This window comes from Nuphar pumila, chromosome 4 (genome assembly GCF_984573655.1).
Source record: "Nuphar pumila chromosome 4, dmNupPumi1.hap1.1, whole genome shotgun sequence".
Classification (NCBI taxonomy): domain Eukaryota; kingdom Viridiplantae; phylum Streptophyta; class Magnoliopsida; order Nymphaeales; family Nymphaeaceae; genus Nuphar; species Nuphar pumila.
Genome location: NC_143252.1, coordinates 105,494,903 through 105,522,098, shown reverse-complemented (window position 1 = coordinate 105,522,098; position 27,196 = coordinate 105,494,903). Strand labels below are relative to the sequence as shown.

At 36.8% G+C, this 27,196-nt stretch overlaps 1 protein-coding gene across 1 annotated transcript; it reads left to right on the top strand.

Moving 5' to 3' along the window:
* Nucleotides 1-18,364: 18,364 nt before the first annotated feature.
* LOC149840417 (protein AUXIN SIGNALING F-BOX 2-like) lies at nucleotides 18,365-22,895 on the top strand. Its single transcript, XM_090003156.1, has 3 exons — nucleotides 18,365-19,632; nucleotides 20,125-20,614; nucleotides 21,726-22,895. The coding sequence occupies exons 1-3, from the start codon at nucleotides 19,181-19,183 to the stop codon at nucleotides 22,494-22,496; spliced, it is 1,713 nt and encodes a 570-aa protein (XP_089859282.1). The 5' UTR covers nucleotides 18,365-19,180; the 3' UTR covers nucleotides 22,497-22,895.
* The last annotated feature ends 4,301 nt before the right edge of the window (nucleotides 22,896-27,196 follow it).

Here is a 27,196-nt window from a genome sequence, read left to right as displayed (position 1 = left end):
TGCGTATTGATTAAACATATCCACAAAAAAAAAATCATTAAAAGATCTAACAAAAAAAAATGCATAGTGTTGTGATATAGAGACAACCATGGATTTTATTTGTTTGTTTTTTTTTAGGGCGACATCCATGAATAATTATAAGAAGAATAAGCAACTGTAGTACAAAATCAGCAGCATTTCTCAAGTTTGAGATAAGTAAATGCACTAGAGCGTTAAGAAGTGCTACTTCTACTGTTTTTGAAAGACAAGACTAAACTTATGCCCCAAGGGAAAATAAACCATGAAACTGCTAACTTCATCCTACGAGTTCCATTTCCACGAAGTCTTTTACATAATTGTCAAAAATATTTGTTTGGTCATCTTCTTGGTGAGGGAAAATCACATGAGGGTTTAATACAAATGCCCCATGAGGGTTTCATATAATTCTTATATGATCCGGGTGTGGTTTCTCTTATGGTGGGTCCGATTAAACTCTCTTCCAGACACAATACCATCATCTCAAATCAAGTTTGGGTCTGTTTAGAACCATTGTTACATGTGAAAATATGGGTACTTATCACTTATTGACTAATACAGGTGAGCTAGGAAGTTATCCTATATATGGACAGTAGGTGTGGAGTACAACTGGAGTATAGTTAGTAAGTCATTGTCAATCGTCTCTTTTTCCTGAGATTTTACGTTTTCACATCAACAAAACAAAAAATAAAAAAATGTCTTGCATTGTTACAGACCTCTCTCTCCAAGTTCCACCATTCATTTTTCTCAAGGCTCTGTACACCTGGCTAGGTGGGTCAGCTTAATATGACGTGAGAGCTGAAGGATGTCAAAAGTTCGATACCCAGGGCGTGCATCCTTTTGCCACAAGGCTGAAGCAGCAGGCTCTCTGGTTTGGCAGGACTTTTCAATAGGACAGGTCTCCTGACCCCCCCCCCCCCCCAAAAAAAAAAAAAGGAGTTCCACCATACATTTTATGAATAATTACTTCATAATAACCAGGGGGGGGCTCCGGTAGTAGATGTTAGTTCACGTCACCATGTGTTTGGGACGTTGCAAGTTCAAAACCCAATAGTATGTTGTGTAACTGGTGGGGGTCTGCCTAACCCAGCTTGCCTTTAAAAAAAAAATAGTTCATAATAGCTTCTTTTTTTTTCTTGCTTATGGGACATGATGACACAAACTGAATGCTGGTGCAAGCTGGATGAGCCCATGATGTGGATCCCTGAATCAATCGGTCCACATATATCATGATGTGGGCCCATTCCTGTACATGAAAAATGGGTCCCAACAAAGACTTGGAACACTTAACTTTCAAGGACGATAGTCCAAATGATGGTCGCATTTAATTGCTTATGTTGACATGTTGTTGCTTAAAATCAAAGTCCAGGATATCCACCATCGAGCTTCTAGAATCAATGGTACAAATTAAAAGCCAATGCCTGGCCCTTCAATATCCATTAGTAGTCACTTGATTCAACCTAATGTCCACCATGGATGAGAGAACCTCCCCACTGCAACAGTTTTGCACCGACTGCACTCTTTATTTCTGTCCCACCTAGGGTGACTCCCCCAAGAAGACAATCATAACCTACTTAGTGCTTACCATGTTCCTGCCTTGTGGAAATATGGGTGCCGTTTATCTGAAGTTAAATCCTCAAAATCATTGGTTATATTCCAAAGTCAAGGGCTACTCGAAAGCATGATAAAAGTAAAATTGTGGTCAGGCAAAATGATGAGAAGTCAGGAAAGAAAGGGTGTGTGTGTGTGTGGGGGGGTCTCTATTTGGTCCTTGAAGAGAAGGCTTTACCCCAATCTCCTCTCATTGAAATTTTAGGTGAAAACTTTTGCTTTCTTCTTCTTCTTCTCTCTCTCTCTCTCTCTCTCTAGGGAACACTACTAAAAGATGGGGGACACGTATGCACGTGCTAAGGAAAAGGGAAAAATGAATTGACTCGAGAGTGATAATAGGCCATGGGAAAGAAGATTCTTTGGAATACATCTTTTGACACAAGGTTTTTGGTACATGGTGGTCACATGCAATGCTGTGTTGCAAACTACAAACTTTAGACAGTAGGGGTCCCTTTCGTATTAATTTTTCCCACGTCCCCATGTTTGGATGTAGGGTATCTTTACTAGGAGCACTCAAAAGAGCCCCTGTTTATGGGGGACATTGGGCGCACACAGGAAACTCAAACCAAGGACAATTGGTTCAAATGTAACTGTCCCCAACAGCCTGTCCTTGAAGTTTCAACTACAAGTGGATTGTATTAGGAACAAAAAACTTTTTTTTTTTTTTAGCCAAATTGGACAAAAAAGTCTTGGATTTGGGTTTGAGTGATGGCGTCAAATAGAAGAAATTGTTACCATTGAGAACTCTGTCTACCCTAAAAGTAACTATATATTTTTAAGAATATCATTATTTTTCAGAATATTTTTTGCCATTTTAATTAGTCGAACGCTGCTAACGTTAACTATAACTAGTCTAAAGTTAAAAAATATATATGTAAAGAGAGAGAGAAAGATAAATGTGTACACGGTCTTGTTTGTACATGTCTTATACTACACCATGAGATTCAAATTTTGAGGCAGTGAAAAATCAACTGCTCAACACTCATGAAGATAAAGAGCGGTTTAAAAATAGCATAAAAAGTCATGTTAAGAGTCAACTTCATGAAAATAGTAAACAGAACGTGTTCTACTTTTTGGGGTGATCCCTCATCACCCCCAATCAATAAAAATTTCACTTTCCTCAAACAAAAAAAGTAACCAGAACATGCATTCGATTTTGCTCTTGATATATATATATATATATGAAAATGGAAACCTACAAAATACAAACCTACTAAATAAAAATATGATAGTGGATTTTCATAAATTTCTGGTATTTTTTCAAAATTCTGACCATACAGATGGAATCACTTCTTGGAACATTTGATTCCAATGCATGGATAGGTTTTTATAAGGTTTCAAAATTTAACAGCCTACAATTTTCATAAAATTTTGAGGCTCCAAATATCATTTTTTTCATCCAAATTGCATGATTCAAGTGTTGGCTTCTAGTAAACCAATCGTTCTGAACACATCTATAAGGTCTGAATTTTGAAAAAAAAATACTGAAATTCACTGTCATGTTTCATTTAGTAGGTTTTGTATTTTGTAAATTTTCATCTCTCTCTCTCTCTCTCTCTCTCTCTCTCTCTATATATATATATATATATATATATATATATATATATATATGATGTAGACATGGTAGAGGAGGGTCAAAAATGTTGGTATGGAAATGAAAAGCTGCCTACTGCACGCCTTCCTCCGGTCGTTGGCTAACCCAAAAATGTAGAAAGCCAAGTTAACCTAACCCTCTACCATGTCTACATCATTGGGTAATTGGGTTCCACTCATCCAATTAACTCACACCTCCATGTGTTTTTCATTGTCCATCCTTGCCCGTTCCACGTAGTGCCCTCATGTGAGACAAAAGAGCCAGACTGGACACCCTCTAATTCTGATTAATTTGTTTAGCTTCATATTACCAATGGCAAATCCACAAGGGGACACAGTACGACATTAACCAAAGTAAAAGCATTACTTTTGGTGTGTTATGCTTTCCTCATCCTTTGGGTTTTGTTTTTTATATACATATTTTAAGTATATCCACACCCCTGTCCCATTGTCAGCACATCAATTTCTAGGGCACATTCAACTTTTTTAAGGGCATGTCCTCTTCTTGGTGGCTGCATGAAAAGCCAATGGACCGTGAATTGGTTGTGGGGACACAACCAAGGAAGCCAACTACCCCCAAAAGCTCAATTTTATATCCAATAAACCAAAAGAGACCCACTTCAACAGGGACTAACTTTTTTTTTTTTTTTTTACTCAGAGAAACCGCTCCTGGCACAAAGACCTAATCGCACTGGCTCAGCCTGCAATACTTACGATATCTGTTCATGTCAGGGTAAACCTTTAAAAGCTTATCCCTCAACCTCAGGGAGCTGCCAAGGGAATGCCCATGGGATTTGAACCTAGACTGCCCTAGTAAACAACACCCACAAGAAAAGGGAACCCCCCTTTTAACCTATTTTTATGTTTGAAAGGTTTGAGGTCATTCTTGTAATTAGAGAAAGCCTGAGTAGGTGGGTCATTTTCTCTTCTTTTAGGCTTAAGATCGTTTGAAGACTTACACAAAAGGAATTTGGCCCCACCAGTTATGAAGATAATAAGCACATAAGAGGAAGGCCCCTCCCCTATGATGAGTGGTATCAATGGGAGGCCTGGCTAGGTCTTAGGGCTCAGGACTATAGGCCTCCAATCTGATTGGCTTGTTGCACAAATGTGGGACACCTCTTAAAGTTGGTTCTCGCAAATGCAACATGACCTTTGTGAAAGCATATCGTGGGAGGGGCAGGCTTAAATAATTGATTCATAATAGCTTGGGCAATGACAAATCCATTAAATATTGGTGATAGAGTAGGCATAAAGGAAAGGACAAACGGTAAAGGAGAGAATCCCGGGAAACCCGCTTCCTCTCTCATGCACTCATCCCTTCATTTCTTTCTTTGAATTGTATCTTTCATTGGTAACTTTCACATGAACACCAAACTTGTAATCATAATTAATATATCCAATTCAGATATTAGTCAAGATTTTAACCCACACACACATATGTATACTTCTCTTTACTTCATCTTCGGAAGCATCAGAGAAAGCTCCCTTAGGGTCGCCTCATGGCACACCCCCTGGAGATTCGATCAACTATAGTAGCAATCTGGCCTAGCTCAAACCCTAACGGGTCTTCACCCCAATCCAATTGAAAATAACTCATTCATGGATGACCAACATTTCGCTGAACCAACTCTATTGCTGCGATATATATGTGTGTGTGTGTGAGAGAGAGAGAGAGAGAGAAATGAAAACCTACAAAATGGGCATGGTACTAAATAAAATATATTATTGAATTTTCAGCATTTTTTTCAAAATTCATGGAGCATTTGATTCTGATGCATGGATAGATTTTTATAAGATTTAAAAAGCAGCGACATGCAATTTTTATATAATTTTGAGGCTTCAAATACCATTTTTTCATACAAAATGCATGATCCAAGTGACGATTTCTAGTAAATCAATCATGTTGAATACATCTATGAATTAAAAAAAACACAAAAAATCTAATATCATGTCTTATTTAGCATGATGCTCATTTTGTAGGTTTTCATTATATATATATATATATATATATATATATATATATATATATATATATATATATATATATATATATATATATATATGTGTGTGTGTGTGTGTGTGTGTGTGTGTTACTAATGAAGGTAAGAAACCAATGGCCAAGAAATCATAGGTGCAAGTTGTAGTGACATTACCGCGTAGACGTGTTTAGCATGGTTTGTTTGCTAAGGATGAAGCTTTGAATTGTGTTTTTTCATGTGAAAATATGATTTTTTGAGCTATAAAAATTTGGTATGCTATGGGTTGTTGATTTTTAATATCTTTAAAAACCTAATTATGATTCAAAACTTTTGTAGCCAATATTTACTCATTATATATATATATATATATATATATATATATATATATATATAGAGAGAGAGAGAGAGAGAGAGAGAGTACACATGCCATAAGTATGGATACTTGAAAAAAACATTAAAATAAAAAAAAGACACGAATAGGGGCCTGCAAGTCTTTGGCGGCTTTACCTGCCATTAAAGACTAGATCATGCTTTTATAATGGAAAAAAAAACATAATTTTTGGATGATTAAATATTTATGAAATTCAGAGTCATTGACTTTTAAGCCTTAAAAATAATTGTACTTTACTCATTGCAATCGGATGATTCAAAAGCTGGTTATTTTGAAACTACACATCTGTATGATCAGATTTAATAAAAAGAAATGAAAAAATAAAACCTATGATATATATATATATATATATATATATATATATATATATATATATATATATATATATATATATAGAGAGAGAGAGAGAGAGAGAGCAGCTGCCTACTCCAATCTGTGCCTACCGCATACCAAGCTTCCAAAGAGTTTTTTCATGTCTTTCTCAAGTATGATCAGATGTGTTATACATCTAGACTCTTGGGTCGTCCGATTTTGACTTGAGGGTAAGTTTTTATGAGGTTTGAAAATCAACTATCTAAAATGTTTATAAATATTTAAGCTTAAATTTCATGTCGTTTCATAAAAAACACACGATCCAACTGTCGTTTTTCTAGAAAATAGACTCTGCTGAATATGTCTGCTAGGGTCATGGGAATGATACCTCAAAAAACCTTGTTAGTTCACGGTAGGAATCTATATATATCATTAGACTAGTTGTATTTAATATTCAATGCATTCAACTTATTAAAATGTCTAAAATATCTCTAAAAGTAATACTATTTTTTAAAATTCATGCTTACATTTTTTGAAATTAGGAGTCTTTTGGACTTGTAAGAAAATAAAAAGTCAATTACCTTTGTCAAAAAAATAAAGTGATCTTACAAATTTGAATATAAAAAGTCAAATTTACTTTTACAACCCAAAAAAGTGGTAATATTTTTTTTCAAAAATACCATTATCCTAAAGTCATTTTAGTTATTTCAATAAATTCAATGCATCTAATGTTAAATACAACTAGTTTAATGTTATATAAACCCCTATATTTATAGTTGCTAGAATATTATAATTACGGTGTGAAGTATGATTTTCAGGGATTTTTTTGTTTCTCTTAAATCAAATGATTGAATAGCTGGTCCTTATAAAACCAAAACATGTGGATCACATCACTCTTATATTTAAGAGAAAACAAAAAAACTCTGAAAATCATAATTCACAAGTAGTTGTAATATTCCATATATATATATATATATATATATATATATATATTCAAAAATCATAGTTTTAAGTATTTTTTTCTTACTTCTAACACCGTAGATGTGTTCTATAGTTTTGTTTAGTGGAAATCAGCTTTTGGATCGCCGAAATCTGACTTGTATACAGGTTTTTTTGGTGATCCAAAATCAATGGCTATAAAGGCGCCAGTTTTTATTTTTTTGCTAAAAAAGAAATATGTTTTTTCATCAAAAAAACATGATTCAAAAGTTGATTCTCACTAAATCAAGCATGTTAAACACATTTAACGGTTCAGATCTATCATAAAACACTTAAAACATATGGGACAGAGGACATAACGAGAAATGAGGCCTACTATATATATTCTTATCTATGCCTACTACCAGCCTATCGGGCTTCTGAACATTTGTTGTCTTGTTTTTCATCAAATCCAACTATATAGGTATGTCATACATACTTGTTTTTTAGGATGAGGCTATTGGATTGTCTGATTATAACACATGGTAGGTTTTCATGGGGTTTAAAAATTGATGGTCTATAATTTTTATAAAATATTCAATCTTAAACATTTATATTTTTTCATCAAAAAATATGATTTAGGTGTCATTTTTTAGCAAATCAAAAATGCAAAATGCATTTGTGAGGTTAGATTTGCCAAAAACACCCTAAAAAAACCTCCATTAGCTTGGATAGGCTCCTAACTTTGGTAGGTACTTATTCCTCACATATGTGTGTGCGTGTGCACACACATATATTGTAACGTCCTTAAAAAATCCAACCTTTTTAAAACTTTCTCAAACCTCAAATTTTGAGAAAAATTTAAAACTTTTTATTTATATAAATAATTCACATGGTTCCCGAAAGTAATATGCCAACAAGTTCATCTATGATCATATTCCAACCGTTCTAAATACTAGACGAGTCACTTGAGCGCAAGCGCGAGTGTATATTAACCTCCTAGTATTAAATCTAGTATAGAATTATTCATAGACACAACTTGATTAAGACTATTACTCTAAAGGCTTCTCACATGTGAAAAAGAAAATGAGAAAGACAAAACGTATCAAGATTTAAGATAATTGAGGAGTTACGTAAAGATTTAAAGTTTTAAACCATATGCAAGAACATAACAAGAATAAAATAACAGAATTTGAAAATATTCTTATTCCAAAACATTACACTTCTTTAAATGTAAGGATTCATACAAAAAGTAAAATTTACACAAGTTTTTTTAACCATCTCAAACTTTTGCTTGATCCTTCCAAGAATCGTAGCAGGTAAGAGTGGAGCCTTCAGCCACGCAGCAACCTGTGCTTCGCTTCAATCCTTCATAAGGTTATCTGTAAATATTATAGGGCATCAACCACATTCCCGTAGAAAACCAAAACTAAACTTGAAGAATACGATTCAAGTTGAAATGATGCAATCAAGTGTAATTCTCATCATTTTAGAAATGAGAGTCAAGAAAATCTACATCATAATAAGAACATGATATTCAATCACATAAAACATCATTCATTTTATAGCATTCAATTTTATAACCATTCATATACATGATAATCATTTGCATAAATATATGAAACTAATAATTTATAGCATACTCCAAAGTGAGGTAAAAATACAACCTATCATGCAATGTCATCATTCACTTTCTTTATGCTCAAAAGAAATATGCTCACGTCCAACTTATGACTAAGGCATACATTATTTCAATTATAAATTCACATGTTATTCATCAGAATATTTATGCATTTTGCATTCAAATACAATAATGGATCATGTCATATCTCGGCCCTTTTTGTATGTCTTGCACACCTAAGCACCTCATGTGCATTAACTAAGCTCTTGGCTTGTATCAACAGGTCAATTCACATGACCAATCACAAATATGTCTTTTTCATTCACATGTAACAAAATTCATATGCAATAATCATGTAAAACCTTATAAGTCTCTACATGTTCACAATATAGTATTATACATATGAAAGCAGTTATCCTAAAAATCTAATTAATTGTTTCTTTTGCTTATTCAAACTCATTTGGTACAAAAGAGGATATAGACATCCGGAAACAACCATAGAAGTATTTATTATTCTATTTATTTTTTATTTCTCTCTTATAGCTTAACTGATTCTTTCCCGAGCGATTCAACCCTGCAGTGCAGCAGTTGAGAGAACGGACCCATTGTCCCAGATCTTGGCTTACGCCAAACCAAAATCACTTATGAAAAATTGGGCATGCATCTGTAACTCTGTAGAGTTGTGGTCCTACCACATAGAATTCATTGGTAGACATGTCCCCTAACCTCCGTGGGACAGGAACAAGAGGCGCCTTCAGCCCTCGAAACACAATATGTCCCATGAGGCTTGTATTGCTCTTCCCTCTCTGAGGAGGACACGAGATCGGAACAGATCCAGCTATTTCAAAGAGTTTGGCCTTGTCGGTGCCTCAAATATACCCATGATCCAGGATTATCTTTATTATCAAGTTATAGGTCAGAGTCAAACATCATATTCTCACAAGATAACCCTCTCATGCCCTCATGCATGAATTCAAAAGTCTATGCTACTTGCATAACTTAAACTTACATGCTCTCATGCATGATATCAAAGTCTATGCCACTTGCATAATTCAAATTTACATGCTCTCATGCATGATATTAAAGTCTATGCCACTTTCATAATTCAAATTTAAATGCTCTTATGCATGATATCAAAGTCTATGTCACTTGCATAATTCAAATTTAAATGCTCTCATGTATGATATCAACGTCTATGTCACTTGCATAATTCAAATTTATATGCTCTCATGCATGATATCAAAGTCGATGCCATTTGCACAATTCAAATTTACATGCACTCATGAATGTTCATAATAAATTTGTATTTACTTTCATGCATGACCCTATCATATCATTATTCAACTCTACACGCTCACATGCATGATTCAATTCTAACATGACCTCATGCATGATATAATTTCAACATACTTAACACAATATGCATTCATATGAGCTATTATGCATGCATAGATAACTTCACTATTTCATACGCAAAACACATCATATCGTACTTGTACACATTAACAGGATATACAAAAAAATGTAATCATCATCACAAGCATGATACATTCATTTTTGACATGTTTTCATGATACAAATTTTACATGCATGACAAGCTCAATAAAAAAAATGTCATATAAGCATTTGATGCAGTCAATTCAAGTACAACACTACAGTAAACCATTCATTTCACAACAATGTCAAACTTGTACCTGCAGCAAATACACTCTAATATCCCCCTAACTACAACCATGTCTAGCATGGTCTCCAAACTACAACTATCAACAGTCCTACATATTCACAACTAAGTGAGTGTGTGAGTAGGAGAGTGTTGTATTTAAGAAATTTATTAACTTGTGATGCGCTTGCACCACCTATCACGAGTAGTTACCCGATTTGCATGCTTTTGTATTTACATTTTTCTTATTTCTTTTTGCATGGCATTTTTAGCCGCATGCGATGTTTAGCATTAAGTATCACACATTTTGCTCTACTACGTACCTGCAATGCATATTTATATAGGCAATATAATACAATTCTAACATTTTCTAGCAATGTGATTGTGCTATAAATTCAGTGTGTATATTAACTAACTTTTAGATTCTATCATACAACATGAATAACATTATAAAATTTTAATTTAGGAACCCTACCTTTTTTACGCGATGAAAAGTAAAACAAAACTCTAGATCCTGAAAGTCCAGTACAACTGTCACACAACACGATCTAATCGTTCCTCTCACAAGGAGAGAGCGCTACAACAACACATACCCTACAACAACTTAGCGAACTTTGCTCTCACATATGTGTGACGAAAATCAAAATGTGAATCGGTAACCCGATTTGCGAAAATAAAAATGTAGCATGTTCACAAGCCCATACGAAGCTAGACTGCTATGTGGAGTAAATCCCACAGCTGCACATAGTCCAAAGCATCACCCCTCGCGATGGCGCAAAAACTTAGGTGCTGAGTTTCGAAGAGGATTTTGTATTTCTTTGGGAATACGATCTGAGACGAGAAAAACCTACACAAGGCGATCGCAAAAAATATAACTATACATGCTGTAGCACCATGGCAGCCCTGCATGATTCCTTATGCGAGGAATCGGGTGCGCAAGCTAGCCCATGAAAACAATAAGAATTGACCAACATAAAAAAGGAAGAATCAACGAATAAAAATCCAATCAAATGCATATACGTATTTCAGCCCATTAACAACATAAGGAAAGAAAGAAAGAAGAATTGATCATGATCGGTTGGCCTTGGATTACTGAGCAAACACGTATGCATGATTTACAGAACCCTGATTAGGGTAGCTCAGTTGAGGTAAAAACACCCAATTACAGAGAACACATATACCCTCAACAAAAGACAAGAAAAGAAGCAGAAATTAGCGAATGATGACTCGATAATGCTAAAAAAAAAGAAATCCGCACATGGGCAGAGGTCTATATGATGAACATGAAGCACAAAAAAATGAGGAGGGCCATCGATAATCAGAATCATACAAATTCATTAAAAATGCTCAAACCAACTCAAACTAGTGAGGAGCGTACCTCCAGGACGCAAACAAGAAGTTTCGACAAAGGATGGGGCTCGATTGGGTCAAAATATGGCAGTTGCTCGACGCTGGCCTCATTTGCACAATTGAATGAAGAAGGGCCAAGGGAAATCCCTGCGCCTCCAGAGGAGAATCGCTGCAGTGGATCCTGACAAAGATGATGAAACCTCTTGGTGTTCCCAGTCAGCACTCGAGCAGAGGAAAACACAGAAGAAAAGAGGAAAAGAAGAGGGGGGAAGAAGAGCAGAGGGAAATAGAAGGTCGCCGACATGCAAAGGTCGGTGGCGCTGCCCTGCTTCGGTGGTCTCCGAACGGAGAATGAGGGAATGAAAAGGAGGAATCAGGGGAAAGAGGTTGTGAATGAAGAAGATGAAAGATAAACAAAAGAGGGTTTGCATTAGGCTTTACGGGGGTGTCATCAGGTCCTGATTGGACCTGATTCAGGTTTGAGCTGAGGAACTTAAAAAAGTAAGTAAAAAAAAAAAGAAAAATAAAAAAAACATTTGAAAAAAACAAAAGAATTTCTACAATGAAATGGGAAAAGTAAATATAAATAAAATAACACTATAATTAAACTATTTGGTGGCTAATATTTCTATTTTAGATACAATTTGGTTTTAAAGATAATACTTTATTCAATTAAAATATTTTTTTCAAGATTAATCTTATGACTAAAATATCGTTTTTATGAAAATATTTCTAGAATCATTAAAATGTATCTTGTTAAGTTCGAAACACCTCAAAAATGCCTAAATAGTTTTTTGACTCCTTAAAATGATTAAATTGAATATTTTAAAAAATATTTTATTTACAACAATGACCATTTTAGCCTTTTTTGTCAGAAAGATAAAATTAAATGTATAAAACACACGAAATTGACAACAACAGATAAAAACATATTTTTAACTCAAAATAAAGCAATTCTTTTATTTATTTATTTTTAAAAATTTACAGGTTTTACATATATATATATATATATATATATATATATAGAGAGAGAGATGATATATCCTAAAAAAACAAAAAAGTCCATTTTACTTCCAACCTCAACTCATCCATGTTATCAGTTTTTGGTCTCCAGCAACAAAACCCATCAGCAAATAAAAAGTTGGCATTGCAATGAGCATTTGGCATTTTTAAGCGTATAAAAATAATTATATTAACCATGACCAAGGATCATATATGCCTTCATTGGTTAATATGTCATTTTAAATCTATAGTAAACATTAGCTTGTGAGGTGAAACTAAGCATCGCAGAGTAATTTATAATAAAACATTAGCGGCTAAAGTACGGAGTTCTTTTGAAAATTGTGAAAATTATGGGGATCACATTAATTGCATGAAAAGTTTGGAGGGCTTATGAAAAAGTCTTCTTTTTTTCCTATCTTTTTTGGTTTTTCCTTTTTCATATTTCTCGCAGTTAAAGTAAAAAAGAGTGGGAGATTCAATTATTGACGATCGTGGCTTTTAACGGCTATGGAGACAAGGCTAAATTCGTCCTTGACCCTAGAAATTTTAACATGGGGGTGTGCTTTCCTAAGCAGACTGAGGTGCTACCACGTGGCACTCTGACCAACTTTTTTTTAAGGTATTATTTCTTTTTCATTTTTACAAACTTAAAAAATTAAAAAACTGCCATGTCTGATTTAATAGATTTATAACTAACCAATAATTTACTGATCGAAAATATATAATTTCTACTAAACTAATAATTAAAATATAATAGTATGCCACTTTTTTCCAGCCTACTAAGTATTGTATTGCATAAGAAATGACCAATATGGCCCTCTACCCAAATGAAGCAACAAAGATATAAACCTATATATGACTCGTAGCATTGAGGACCTAGGGCTTGTAAACGAGCCGAGATGAGGAAGGTCGGGTTCGGCTTGTTAAGGGCAGTAACCCTGCTCAGACTCAGCTCGTAAGCTTGTTATGAGCAAAGCTGAGCCCATGCTCGAGCCAAGCTTTACGAGTTGGCTCGTTTTCTTAAAAAAATATTCTTAAGCACTATTTTAAAAACTTGATAATGTACCCAATAGAAAACCTTTCAAACCTAAACAATAAGTAACATTTATCTGTTTTTTTATGTTTTTCAGAATTCTGATATTACCGATATGATCGCTTGTTTTTATAGCAACCATTTCTTAGAGCATTTTATTCTGATGCATGGATATGTTTTTATAAGGTTTCAAAAATCAACGGACTATAATTTCATAAAATTTTGAGCCTTCAAATATCATTTTTTTCATAAAAAATGCACGATCCAAGTATCTATTTCTTATAAATCAATCATGCTGAAAGCATCTATATGGTCAAAATTTTGAAAAAACACAGAAAATCTGATAAATATTTATTATTGAGTAGGTTTGAAAGGTTTTCTATTGGGTATGATTTCATTTTCATGCTCTCATTTATCTAAACTAGCTGACTCATAGCTCAGCTTGCTGAGCTTAATTTCTTAGCCAAGCCAAGTTGAGCTAATAGCGAGCTGCTCATTGCATTTTCTAGCCCCAATTAACGTGTTGGTCTTTGGGGCGAACATAAACTCAACATATTGAGCATTGGATGTGCAATCAAGAGTTTTACCAACCGGATGCCTGCAAATGTGCGGTTGGTGATAGGGGGTTTCCTTTCGCCTAGCAAAAAAAAAAAACCAGTTGAGTCGAGTAATGTTACATGTAAAAAAAAACTAAATCTCAAACGTAGGAATGTTGTGTTGTAGATTGAGCCTAATCTTAATTAAATCCAATCAAACTTGTGTTACCAATGTCCGCACTTGTGGAGGGGTGACAAACAATTTTCCTATAACGGTTGAGTTACATCAAGGATATGCATTAAGCCCTTTCCTTTTTGCTATAGTGATAGATGAACTTACGACATCAATTCAAGAAAATGTGTCGTGGTGTATGTTGTTTGCTGATGATATTATTTTGATTGATGAGTCTAGAGCTCAGATTAATGCTAAGTTAGAATTATGGAGACAAACTTTGGAAGCAAGTGGTTTTACGTTGAGTAAGAGTAGGACAAAATATATGAAATGTCGGTTTAGTAAGCAATGAAGTAGTGATGAGAGTGTAGTGAAGCTTGTGAGCAAGAAATAGCGGTGGATGACTGTTTCAAATATTTGGGATCTATTATTCAAAAGAATGGAGAAATTGATGGAGATGTAAATCATAGGATTAAGGTTGGGTGGATGAAATGGAAGAGTGCAACTGGAGTGTTGTGCGATCGTAGAATGCCATTGCGGTTGAAGAAAAAGTTTTATAAGACGACAATTAGACCCGTTTTACTATATGGTACAAAATGTTGGGTTGCCAAGAGACATCATTTTCAAAAAATGAGTGTAACTGAGATGCGTATGCTTTGATGGATGTGTGAAAATACGCTAAAAGATAATATTCGGAACAAGAAAATATGTAAGAAGGTAGGCATTGCATCCATTGAAAATAAGATGAGTGAGAATCGTTTACGATGGTTTGGGCATATTCGGCGAAGGCCTAATGATGCTCCGATTAGAAGGATGGAGCAATGAGAAAATATATTAGCTAAAAGAGGTCGGGGTAGGCCTAAGAAGACTTGGATTGAGATGATAAGAAAGGATATGAATGCTTTGAACCTCACCGAGGACATGACATTGGATAAAAATGATTGGAGGAGAAGGATTCATATGGAGGACCCAAAATGATTTTCTTTTTGGTTCATATCACAAACCCCAATTGTTTGGGATGAAGGCGTTGTTGTTGTTGTTGTAAACTTGTGTTACAGCCTTGTAAAAGTTGATCATTCTAGTTGTGTTTCCAAGACGGTTTGAAAGGAGGAAAATATGGAGTGACAAAGGGATGAATGGAGATGACCGATGAAGATGCTTTGCTTGAATGCTCGTATATTATGGTACATGAACACTCCATTTTGCCTTTCGTGCCCGTGTTGACACGCGTTGACATCTAGCTAGACACACCATTTTACTCTATGTACATATATACAAGTTTGTATTTAATTTATAATTTATAATTATATTTTTAGTATATAATATATATTTTAGATATAACACATTTAGAAGAATCTATACAAAAGAAGGATGGGGTTCCCATAAAATTGGGCCCCTTTCCAATGTCTCATGAAGGTTGGGTTTTCTCAATATCCTATGATTGTCACAACATTTTCCCAAGTTTACGGGAAAGTGCAAGTTTCAATTGCGATTTTCACTTGAGAATGCTTTTCTTTGAAACTTGATAACATTGATTTTCTGACCATCACATTTGGAGCTTTTTCATGTGTGATGTCTCACCAATGATTAAAACTAAGTTGCACAAAAAAAAAAAAAAACTTGGTTTTATTTTCTAAATGGCTTCATTTTTTCTGAAATGGCTTAAACTAGATGCAGAAGCGTGAAGCGTAATCAAGTACTTTTAAAATAAGCCCCAGAAGCAGAAGAATTGTGTACTTTCTGAAAATGGTAACGGGATTTTGGATTTTATGAGGGGCAATAAATGGCCGTAATTTTCTTCAAAGATTGGAAGTTTTAATTTTTAAGGAAAGTAAAAAGTGATCGTTGATGTAATGAAAAGACCGTCCCGTGGTTATTCTCACGCGAAACGAGAACTCATAATGACGAAAATAACCTCAAAGAAAGGCATTCAGCTCGCAAATCCGTAGAAGGGCAAAGAAGGTATTTAACTATGTAACGTCCTTTTCTGTCTCAGTCATTGCAGATAATTATTTGGTCAATTTTCATATTTTCGCTTTTCTTTCTTTTAACTTTATACGTAAGAGAGGAGCGTTTGCATATGCGCCGCACTCACACAACTTTCTATGACTCATAGCTTATCTGCTCAAGCTAGGTAATGAATTTGTGAAGGACGACTACCCCCATCTCGTTCTCTTAATATATATATATATAGATATATATATATATAGAGAGAGAGAGAGAGAGAGTAATGGGTACGTGCCAAATGAGACATGTTATATGAGTTTTTGTGATTTTTCAGAATTTTTTTTATGAGTTTTATAAATGTGTTGGGCATGGTTGATTTACAAAGAATTCACACATGGATCATGAGTTTTTGATGAAAAAAATGATATTTGAAGCCTCAAAAATTTATAAAAAATTTAAACCCTTGATTTTTTGAACGTTATAAAAACTCACCGATATGTGGGAATAAAACACTTCAAGAGATGATCCCTATAAAATCAAGTATGTAGATCACATTTGCATTGTCAAAATAAAAAAAAAAACTCAAAAAACTAATTTAGCACATTTCATTTAAAACATACTCATTACTATATATATATATATATATATATATATATATATATATATAACTGAATATTATAGGTCCCAATTTTCGTTTTGCCCCATAATTTTGAAGTGCTTTATGATAGATCTAAATCGTTAAATGTGTTTAGCATGCTTGATTTATTAGGAATCAATTCTTGGATCATGTTTTTTTCAATGGAAAAACATTATTTTATGAGCTAGAAAAGATTGGTACCTTCGTAGCTATTGGTTTAATTTGGATCACTGAAAAAACTTGTATACAAGTCAAATTTGGATGATCCAAAAGTCTATTCCCACTAAACAAAACCTATAGATCACATCTATGGTGTTCGATGTGAGAAAAAAACCCGAAACAAACAGTTTTCGGGTAGTCTGAACCAGAAGGTGGGCAAAAAGAATACATTACCCTCTCTCTCTCTCTCTCTCTATATATATATATATATATATATATATATATAAAGAGATAAAAAGAGATAAAAAGAGAGAGTGATGTGTATTTCAAACCATCTCTAATACTGCCCTAAGACTCCTTTAAAAAAATATACTTGCATATGCTTTTTGTTTAATCTAAACTCATAAATTAATCTCTATGCTTTATTTAATATAAAATAGATATTAATTTAAGCATTTTTTATGTTTAGATGCTTTGTTACTTCCATGAAACAATCAATAGTGTATATTGCACCAAAAACTTAATTAACTAAAAATAAAAAAATTCTCATTAAATTGATTTGATAAAAATTCATAGTTTTTAATAACTAAACAATGATAAACACTTGTATATATATATATATATATATATATATATATATGGAAAAGGGAGTAGTTGCCAATAGCTACTCATTTACGTTGTTAGGACAACGACTGTAAGTATGTTTGGTATGGCCAAAACAAGGCTCTCTAATGTTGGAGGTGGCTTGCCAGTTTTTTATGAAAAAAATGTTGGCATGCTTTGACTAGTAATGGGAGTTGGCCCTGTTGAAAATGAAGATATCGGATCAAAGCTTGCTGGTGGTGCTTAGGTGTGTCCGTGGCTTTTGAGAGGTGGGTCACCTAAGTTAGGGTGGTTGTGGGTCCTAAAGGTTCCTCGTCATAAAAACAAAATGCTTGCACCCATGATGGTGTTTATATTTTTATGTTTTTTTATAAATCTTGCGATATTTTGAAAATCTCTTGAGAAATTGCTGTTTTAAACTTTCAAACAATTTCCCTCGACATTATCGCGAGATTTTCATAAATCTCGGATATTTGTCACTGTTCACCCATCTACGATAAAATGAGCACCCAGCTCATGTGACGTTTAACCTAGAGTAAAAAGTAAATTTCTCCACTTACTCATTTCTTTTGTAATATTTTAATTTAGCTGTGGTGCTCGTGTGGAAGAACAATATGATTGGCCAGCAGCGTGGATCTAAGACAGTGTAGATAAGGAAGCATGCCTGCCCGGGGTCGGCATCTTACGGTTGGTATTCCTTGTCACACGCGGACAGGCACCATCCTGGCCGTCCGTTCTCAGGGCAGATGGATAGAGATGGGCGTGGCCCTCGTGCTTAACCATGGTTACCACCTCGAGTTAAAAAACTCAGAGAAGTAAAAAAACAGCCATTTTGTTGGAGAGAGAGAGAGAGAGAGAGAGAGAGAGAGAGATAGAGAGCTCTAAATGTAGAAGACGCGATGAAGAGATGGAGAAAGAGAGAGAGAGGGGCGGGAGAGGAGGGTGGGCTGGGGTGTGGTGTAGAATGGAGTATTTTTCCTCTTTTTTTGGGTTTTTTTTTTTAAGTGAGATTTTGATTCACTCTTGAAGGTTTTTTATTACTTCTCTGTAGATCTACGGTTTTGTGTAAGTTCCTCCTCTTCTTCTTCCTTTTTCTTTTGGGGGATCGGGGTTGGATGGAGGTGCGTTTTCTGTTCACCCTGATGAGAGAAATGGGGTTTTAGGTAGATTACAGAGGTTACGGCAGGGTTTATGACGAATTTTGGGTGTTTTTTCCATTTATGTGAAGGTTTCATCTCCTTTTTTGAGAGATTGGGAGGGATTAACGGTGTTCTTTGGGGGAGATATAGGGGCACTTTTGGGGCTCTTTAGTTGAGGAAAGGTTTCTTTTCGAGGTAAAAGTTTATGCTCTTTTAGGGTTCATGGTGGAAGTAGTCAAGGGTTTGATTGCATAATTAGGGTTAGGGTTTAGAGTATGTGAACTTGGGTAGTGGGTCTTTGGCTTAGTAGTTAGTCTAGATTTGAGGGGAAAGGTATTTGGATGGTGGGTGCTTTGATTTCCCCCCATTTTTTCCTATTTTTGGTAGCTCTTTCGTGGGTAGGGAAAATCTAGGCTTGTTCTGGTGTTTTCAGATAATCTTTGGACAGGATTGTCGCGGGGAAGGGAAGGGCTTGATTGGTGTGTCGGATTCTGAGAGCATGACTTCGTTTCCGGACGAGATCGTCGAGCATATCTTCGATTTCATCTCGAGCCACCGCGATCGGAATTCGGTGTCGCTGGTGTGCAAATCGTGGTTCCGGCTCGAGAGGTGGTCGAGGGAGCGGGTGTTCATAGGGAATTGCTATGCGATCAGTCCGGAGAGGCTCATCAGGAGGTTCCCGCGGATCAAATCTCTTACGTTGAAGGGTAAGCCTCATTTTGCTGATTTCAACCTGGTCCCCCAAGATTGGGGAGGCGAGGTTTACCCGTGGATCGAAGCCATGGCGAAGAGCTGCCCGTGGCTTGAGGAGCTCCGGTTGAAGAGGATGGTAGTCTCCGATGAGGGCCTGGAGCTTCTTTCTCGTTCGTTCCCGAATTTCAAGTCGTTGGTTCTTATCAGCTGCGATGGATTTACGACGGACGGTATTGCTGCAGTTGCTGCAAACTGCAGGTGAGTTTGGCACCCCCATTGTTTCTGGATGTCTTTTTTTTTCCCTTTTTTCTTTTTATAATTTTGATTCTCTCAGTTACTCTCTTTATTTGTTTGGCTCTGTTGCTGAATACGTTGTGCCTTGTTTTCAAGTTGCTCAAGAATCCTTTTGAGTTTACATCGATGTTTGTCGGAAGTAGGCCAGAACATCAAGTTGGGGATTTCCTTGATGACTAGAACTTACTACAGATGGACAGGCTCAGTTTTGGCCATTGATTGGTGACTTAAATCCCTAAGCTTGTGGGTTCTCCATCTTGGAAATGGATGGTAGATTCAAGGCTCCAAGCTAATATTGTCCTTGTTGCAGCAAGGAAACCTGGCTCCGAAACTTGATTTTCTTTTTCATGTATGTTCTTTTTGTTTCTGGTGATGCTTGTGATCAGCGAGCTGCTGGAGTTAAAAGTATTAACTTAGTCTTTTTGTATTCTTGGTTTTTTGGTCTGCAATTTATAGGCACCTTAGAGAGCTGGATTTGCAAGAGAACGATATCGAAGATCACAGGGGGCACTGGCTCAGCTGCTTCCCTGATTCATGCACATCGCTTGAGCGGCTGAATTTTGCTTGCCTGAAAGGTGAAGTAAATTTCGGGGCGCTTGAGAGGCTGGTTGCAAGGTGCCCAAACCTTAAGAGCTTGCGGTTAAATCGCCCTGTTCCTCTTGAGATTCTTTACCGGATTCTTCTGAGAGCGCCTCAGTTGGTGGACCTGGGTACTAGTGGATACTCACCGGAACCTCGCACGGAGCACTTCGACATGGTCAGTGCCTTCCTCAAGTGCCAGTCCGTGAGGAGCTTGTCTGGGTTCTGGGAAGTTGCTCCGATGTATCTGCCGTCAGTTTACCCTGTTTGTGCTAATTTGACCTCATTGAACTTGAGTTATGCAATATTACCAAGTGCCGAGTTGATCGAGTTGGTTCGCCATTGTCCTAAACTTCAGCGATTATGGGTATGTTATGTTCTCTCACAACTGGATTTTTTCTTTGTTTGTTGCCGGTGGATCAGATTTCCACAGCTATGAAAACCCTGTCTCAGAACGCTGGTTGATTCTCTTGTTTCTACTGTCCTATTTTCTCCACTTCCATTGCATTAGTTTCCTAAGTATGTTGCATGCATATAGGACTTCTGTTTGACATGCTGAGGGAGCCTTATAGCAGGCCTGGTAAACGATCCAAAGGAGCTGAACATGAGGGGTTCAAGCTCGGTTATCTCTGTAGTGAGCCAAGCCGAGCTTCAGCTACAGGCCATGTTCAAGCAGACTCGTTTACAAAAGAAATACATTGTTTTAGAACTGGAACTAATATGATTTGAGCTCTAGACCTATTGAGCCAAGCTCAAGGTGATTTCCTTACAGAAAAATGCATCGTTTTGAAGCAGAAAACCATAAGATTTGAACCACCATGACAAATATCGAAAGTATTTTGGAAATATTGCAATTTTATCGTGACATTTTCAAAACCTGATATAACCCCCAAAAAATCGTGATGTTTTCAAGATATCATGATATTGCATGTGATATTACCATTTTTATATATTTGTAATGTTTTTGTTCCAGTTTTACACATTTTATTATTTACTTTAAAATTTAAATATAGCAACATTCGTCTGTTTATCCCTTGTGGACAAAATTCCAAAACCGAGATTTATGACTGATTTGAACTCTAAACTAACTCCTTGCAAGCCAAACACTTCAGCTATTTATTTTACATGGCCTTGTGTGATATATGTAGATTATATTTACTACTCCTTAACGAGCCTATATGAGCTGATATGAGACGAACGCCTGTTGTTCATGTTGGCTTGCCATTCCTATTTTACAAGTTCAAGTGAGCTCTTTATGAACTGAGCACAACCTGAGCCACCAGCAGCTCATTTTGTTTCCCAGCCAACCTTACATTCTTAAGTGCGATGGCATTTTGCTATGGATTGAGTTGTAATTGAAATGTTCACAACTGTTGTGTTTCTTTTTGGCTTCTACTAGATAGTTATTGGAGTTTTAAGCAGCACGCTGTATCTTGTTTCTGTCTATCTAGCTTCACTAATCCTTTAAATGTTTGCAGGTATTGGACCATATCGGAGACACAGGACTTGAAGTGGTAGCATCAACATGTAAGGAGCTGCAGGAATTGCGGGTATTCCCATCTGACCCTTACGGTGCAGGGCATGATGCTGTGACTGAAGAAGGTCTGATTGCTGTTTCAAAGGGTTGCCCCGTCTTTCATTCAGTTCTCTACTTTTGTCACCAGATGACAAATGCAGCCTTGATAGCCATTGCCAAGAATTGCCCACGCTTCACTCGGTTCAGGCTCTGCATCATAGAACCAAAGAAGCCTGATCATGTAACCATGCAACCATTGGATGAAGGGTTTGGCGCTATTGTTCAGTCCAGCAAAAACCTTCGCCGCTTGTCTCTGTCGGGCCTGCTCACTGACAGGGTATTCTATTACATTGGCAAGTATGCTGAATGTCTGGAGATGCTGTCCATTGCTTTTGCGGGCGACAGTGATTTGGGAATGCAGCATGTATTAAGGGGCTGTAAGAATCTGAGGAAGCTAGAGATCAGGGACTGCCCCTTTGGTGATGAAGCGCTATTGGAAGATGTGGCTAAGTATCAAACAATGCGATCCCTTTGGATGTCGTCGTGCAATGTTACTTTCCATGGATGCAAGTTGCTCGCAGAAAAGGCACCAAGGGTCAATGTTGAGATCATCAATGATAGGGATCCAATGGAGGAGAGCCTGAGTGACAGCCAGAGGGTTGAGAAGCTCTATGTCTACCGGACGGTGGTTGGGCCACGGGAAGATGCCCCCAACTTTGTGTGGACGGTGTAGGCATTGACTGACCTGTGTTTCTGTCTCCTTGGAGGTAAGGACTGCGGCGATCCAACAGTTTTCTTTGGAATTTTTTTCTTCCTTTTTCTTGTAGTAGTTGCCGTTGCCATGTATGGTGATCTTGGTTATTTTATCTAGTCTGTAACTATGGATAGAACAATTTTCTAGTTTACGGTTGGAACTTGTTATTCCAGCACCTATTGGCTGTTGCTCCACTGAACCAGACAGAGGTTCCAACTGAAGAGCAAGAAATGATCCATCATGGTTTTATTTTTGGTGCTGAATATGGTAGTGCTTTAACTGTTGGTGTTCATTGGATGCTTTGGGGGAATTGGGGTGCACTGTAAAATGCGACTGGTGAATGATGATGATATAAAGCTTTTATGTAGTTGTAGATCAGCCGTTTTATATGTGATTTTGTTACATCGTTTCTTCCATCATCCCCATTTTGTGTGTGGTCACAGGCCACTGCTTTTTCTTTTGTTCCCTGCTGCTCTCTCTGTCGCATGGGATGATTGAGAGCTTTCCTTGTGCAGTGGTCTACTTTTCTTTCCCGTCTTTTACCTTGTTCCCCTTGGTTTGGTGATGATAGAATATGGAATGCACTGGTTTTGGGGTGGAAGGGTGGTGATGCGTCAGAGAAGCATGGTACCTTACTACTTTTTGCTTTAACAAAATTACCATGGTTGTTTTTCAAATTTTCCTAACATCATGTTCAATAAATGCTTGCCTTGATCAACAAAAGCCATGATTTTTTGGTCCTCGTTTCTCTCCAAATCACGTTGCAGTTATGTCTTGTCTGACAGGTCAAAGGGTGGTCTGCTCTGTTCAATGCCCTCTTTTTTATGCTTTTCTGTTTCCCTTTCATCTGCCCCTTTTCTTTGTGAGGGATCTTGTTTGGTCCCCATGAACTTGGAAGGCGCTGCCTTGCTGATAGGTTACTGGACTCCCCCGGGGCTGTCTAGTTGGGTTAGAGAACAGGTCTGGGCTGGACCTGAAAGGACCAGACCTAGGTTGAAGGACTCTGTAGTTGGGTCCAGGGTTACTCCCCAGAACCTTGTAAGCTATGACCTTTCCTCAGCCATGTTCAAGCCATTGTACAACAATGGCCGACTGGGCTTGTTCTGTCATGTTAGTCGTCGGCGGTGGTGGCATAGATGGTTTTTAAAAGACCTGGCCAAATAGTGTCTTGACTCTTTAGCATGTTGGTCTCTTAGTTAAGATGGCTTTGACCATGTCAGTGGTTGGTGCAGCGCTTTGCTGATTTTGTTTATTACATGAATAAACTGCACCTCGGATCGTAGACCTGGGCCTCGCTGGTTTTTACATGCCGTTCCTGTGGTTGTCTTGGTGGTATAAAACTCTGTTGGCGCTCCTCTCTAGAGAGAGAGAGAGAGAGAGAGAGAGAGAGAGAGAGAGAGAGAGAGACTTCTGCTTGGCGATCCTCCGACTCACATGGAAACTCAAACTTAGGATATAGGAGAACTTCCCACAATGGGTGGGTTCAAGTACCTCGCCAATTTGATGTTGCAATGCGTTGTTAGGACTTAGGAGGCATGAGTTGCATGAGCTTAGCCAAGGTGGTGCAACCATGGCCCTACGATTGCAATCTGACACTAGAGCCAGGACTGGGAATGGGTACAAGTTGTAGTGTACGATTTGAATCTAATGCCCATAATCTTTTAGAAAATCTAAAGGCCCGTACCGTGCAACGGGTGCATGAAAATTCGTTTTCTGATTTTTGTCCTTTCATGGTTGTCTTATTCTCCATTTCTCTATCACAGGCTCACAGCAGTCCTTGCTACTTGCTATTGCTTCTTTATCTCATTTCGTTTTCACAATGTATGGCTTTGCTTAGAGATAGGCAAAGGGACAAGTCTCTCTCAATCTCGTATATGTGTTCCAAGTTGTGGAGTATTCCATTAATGAACAGGGGGGTTACCTGTTATACACAGCCACTGTGGATATACAACGTCCTAGGGTTTGGTGTTTCTAGTTAGAGTATATATATATATATATATATATATATATATATATATATATATATATATATATATATATATATATATAGAGAGAGAGAGAGAGAGAGAGAGAGAGAGAGAGAGAGAGAGAGAGCCGAACTATAACCATCAACATTACGAAACGAAAACAGGTTCAACCAACATTGAACCTACCGAGAAACCAAACACGGGCCCAAGACATGCCAAGGAGCCCCAAAAAAGGAAAAAAAGAAAAGGAGAGATGCAAGTAGAGAATGAAGAAAAAACAAGAAGCAAATACAGTTAGGCGACGAGCATCACCCAGGATCATGAATGGTCCCTGGAGGCAGATGGTGTTGCAGATCAGGGATGTTGATGCGGAGAATGGCGTATACGTCCGCCAAAATAAGGTTCACCATGTTGTTGAACACTGCCGGAATATGCCGAAAAATAGCGTTGTTGCGAGTCATCCATACGACCCACCATGACGAGAGAAGCCAAGTTCGCCAAATAATACGCCATTTGTTGCAATGACGAACTGGTTGAGGACCCCACAACAAATCATTGGCGAACGATTCCTGACGCACGCTGACCCCTGGCTTATTCCAAGTCACCTTAAAGATGTTTTGAAAAACAGAGCACTCCCAAAAAAGGTGAAAGTCAGATTCTTCAGCCGCCTCACACAACACACATTTACTCGGCAGATGAAATCCGATGGATTTGAGGAAGTTGTCAGTCTGCACCCGATTGTGTAAGATTAGCCAAGCCAGGAAACATGATCTCGGAGTGGGACCCTTGCCCCAGATCAGGTTCGTCGGAAACCGGTCCACCCCCGACGGAAGGAGAGCGAGGTAGCCTTCTTTAGAACGAAAAAATCCGTTCGGAGCAAGGTTACGACCAAAGAACGGAGACTGTGATTCAACATTGCCATTATGAGACAGAACTGCAGACCATGCTTGGATCCATGATCGCCGAAGCTTTGACATAGATCGCTGACGCATGCTTGGATCCATGAGAGAGAGAGAGAGATTGGTAGCTGCTCACATGTTAGGTGCTAAATGGGTTTTTCAGTCTGTTTTTATTTTATTTATAAATTCTGACCTTATAGATATGATCTATGTACTTGATTTTATAAGGATCAGCTCTTGAAGTATTAGATTCTGATACATGGGTGGGTTTTTATAAGGTTTGAAAAATCAATGGTCTAAAATCTTTGTAAATTTTTAAGGTTTCAAATATCATTTTTTTCATCCAAAACACATGATCCAGGTGTAAATTCCTCGTAAATCTATGATGCCCAACACATTTATGGGGTTGAAACTGAAAAAAAATACTGAAAGGGCAAAAAAACCCATTTAGCACCTAAGGTGTGAGTATCTACAAATTTCTCCCTCTCTCTCTCTCTCTAAACATATATATATATATTTAACCTCATGTTCAATGTGATCAAAATAATAGAAATCAACTCTAGGATCATACTTTTTTAAGGTTAAAATTTAATACATTTTAAATTTTAAACTGTTGAGTTTTTAACGCCTGCAAAGTCTTACATACATTGAAAAGAAGATGATTCTCCACCGACCCAATGGAAAAATTACAGCTTTTAATAAAGAACTCCTTACAAGTAGACAGCTAATACTTTTCCTATATATAACGTACACACTGAGTGTCCGACCCCGTTCAACGATTGGGCGTTCGATATATATATATATATATATATATATATATATATATATATATATATATATATAGAGAGAGAGAGAGAGAGAGAGAGAGAGAGAGAGACGTCCAACCAAAGGAACATCCAAAATCTACCGCCACTGAAAATCGATGATGTTCCTTTTGTAAGGATTGAGTTTTTCATGGATTAGACTTTACATATTGAATTTTTATCATTCATTTAATGAACAACATATTTTGGATTATGATTTTTTGATGTGTTTTTTAAAGTGCAAAAAATCAATGGCGTACAATATTTTGTATTGTAAAGTTTTAAATGCATTGTGAGACATCGATTTTTCACTTTTTGAAAAACATGCCTATATTTCTTAAAGTCTTTATGTAAAAAATATTTTTTATTAAATAAATTATAAAAAATAAATAAATGAGGTCCAATCGACAAAACGCTAAGCATTGGAGAATGAGAGCCGTCCGATCAGTTGGTTGTAGATTTTGGACCTTTGGTTTGACGACCCTATATATATATAGAGTGCATTGGAGAATGAAAGGGGTATCATCAGACCCCCCTTTCGCCTTGCACCACATGTTCATTTTTTATTGAAAAACACACTTTTAGAAGTGGTTTTGAATGGCCGATAAAGACCCGGTTTCCCCACAGGTCTTTAGCAGTGGTCAAAACCACCATTAAAAATACATTTTGCATAAAATTTTTTGCGCTGCTGATCGTGTGCATGTTTGGTGGTACGAAAATAGACCGATGATGCACTCTACTATATATATATATATATATATATATATATATATATATATATATATATATATATATATATCGGAAGAGAGAGAGAGAGACTTGCCCTTTACTTCAACTGTCGTTAATGGTTAATTTAGGTAAAATTTTCCCATCTTGCCCCGCCCCGGCCCCAACTGGGACCCATATCAATCTTCCATCTCTCTCTCATTGCAATCATTTGTCTGACGAATACCTCGATCCAAATTGAGTTTGAGACTTCCTCTTGGGGATCTTACCAATGCACCATACAC

Coding starts and splice junctions, on each gene's coding strand:
- LOC149840417 (XM_090003156.1), top strand. CDS start 19,181: ATGACTTCGTTTCCGGACGAGATCGTCGAGCATATCTTCGATTTCATC. Junction 19,633..20,124: donor GCAGTTGCTGCAAACTGCAG/GTGAGTTTGGCA, acceptor TGCAATTTATAG/GCACCTTAGAGAGCTGGATT. Junction 20,615..21,725: donor CTAAACTTCAGCGATTATGG/GTATGTTATGTT, acceptor AAATGTTTGCAG/GTATTGGACCATATCGGAGA.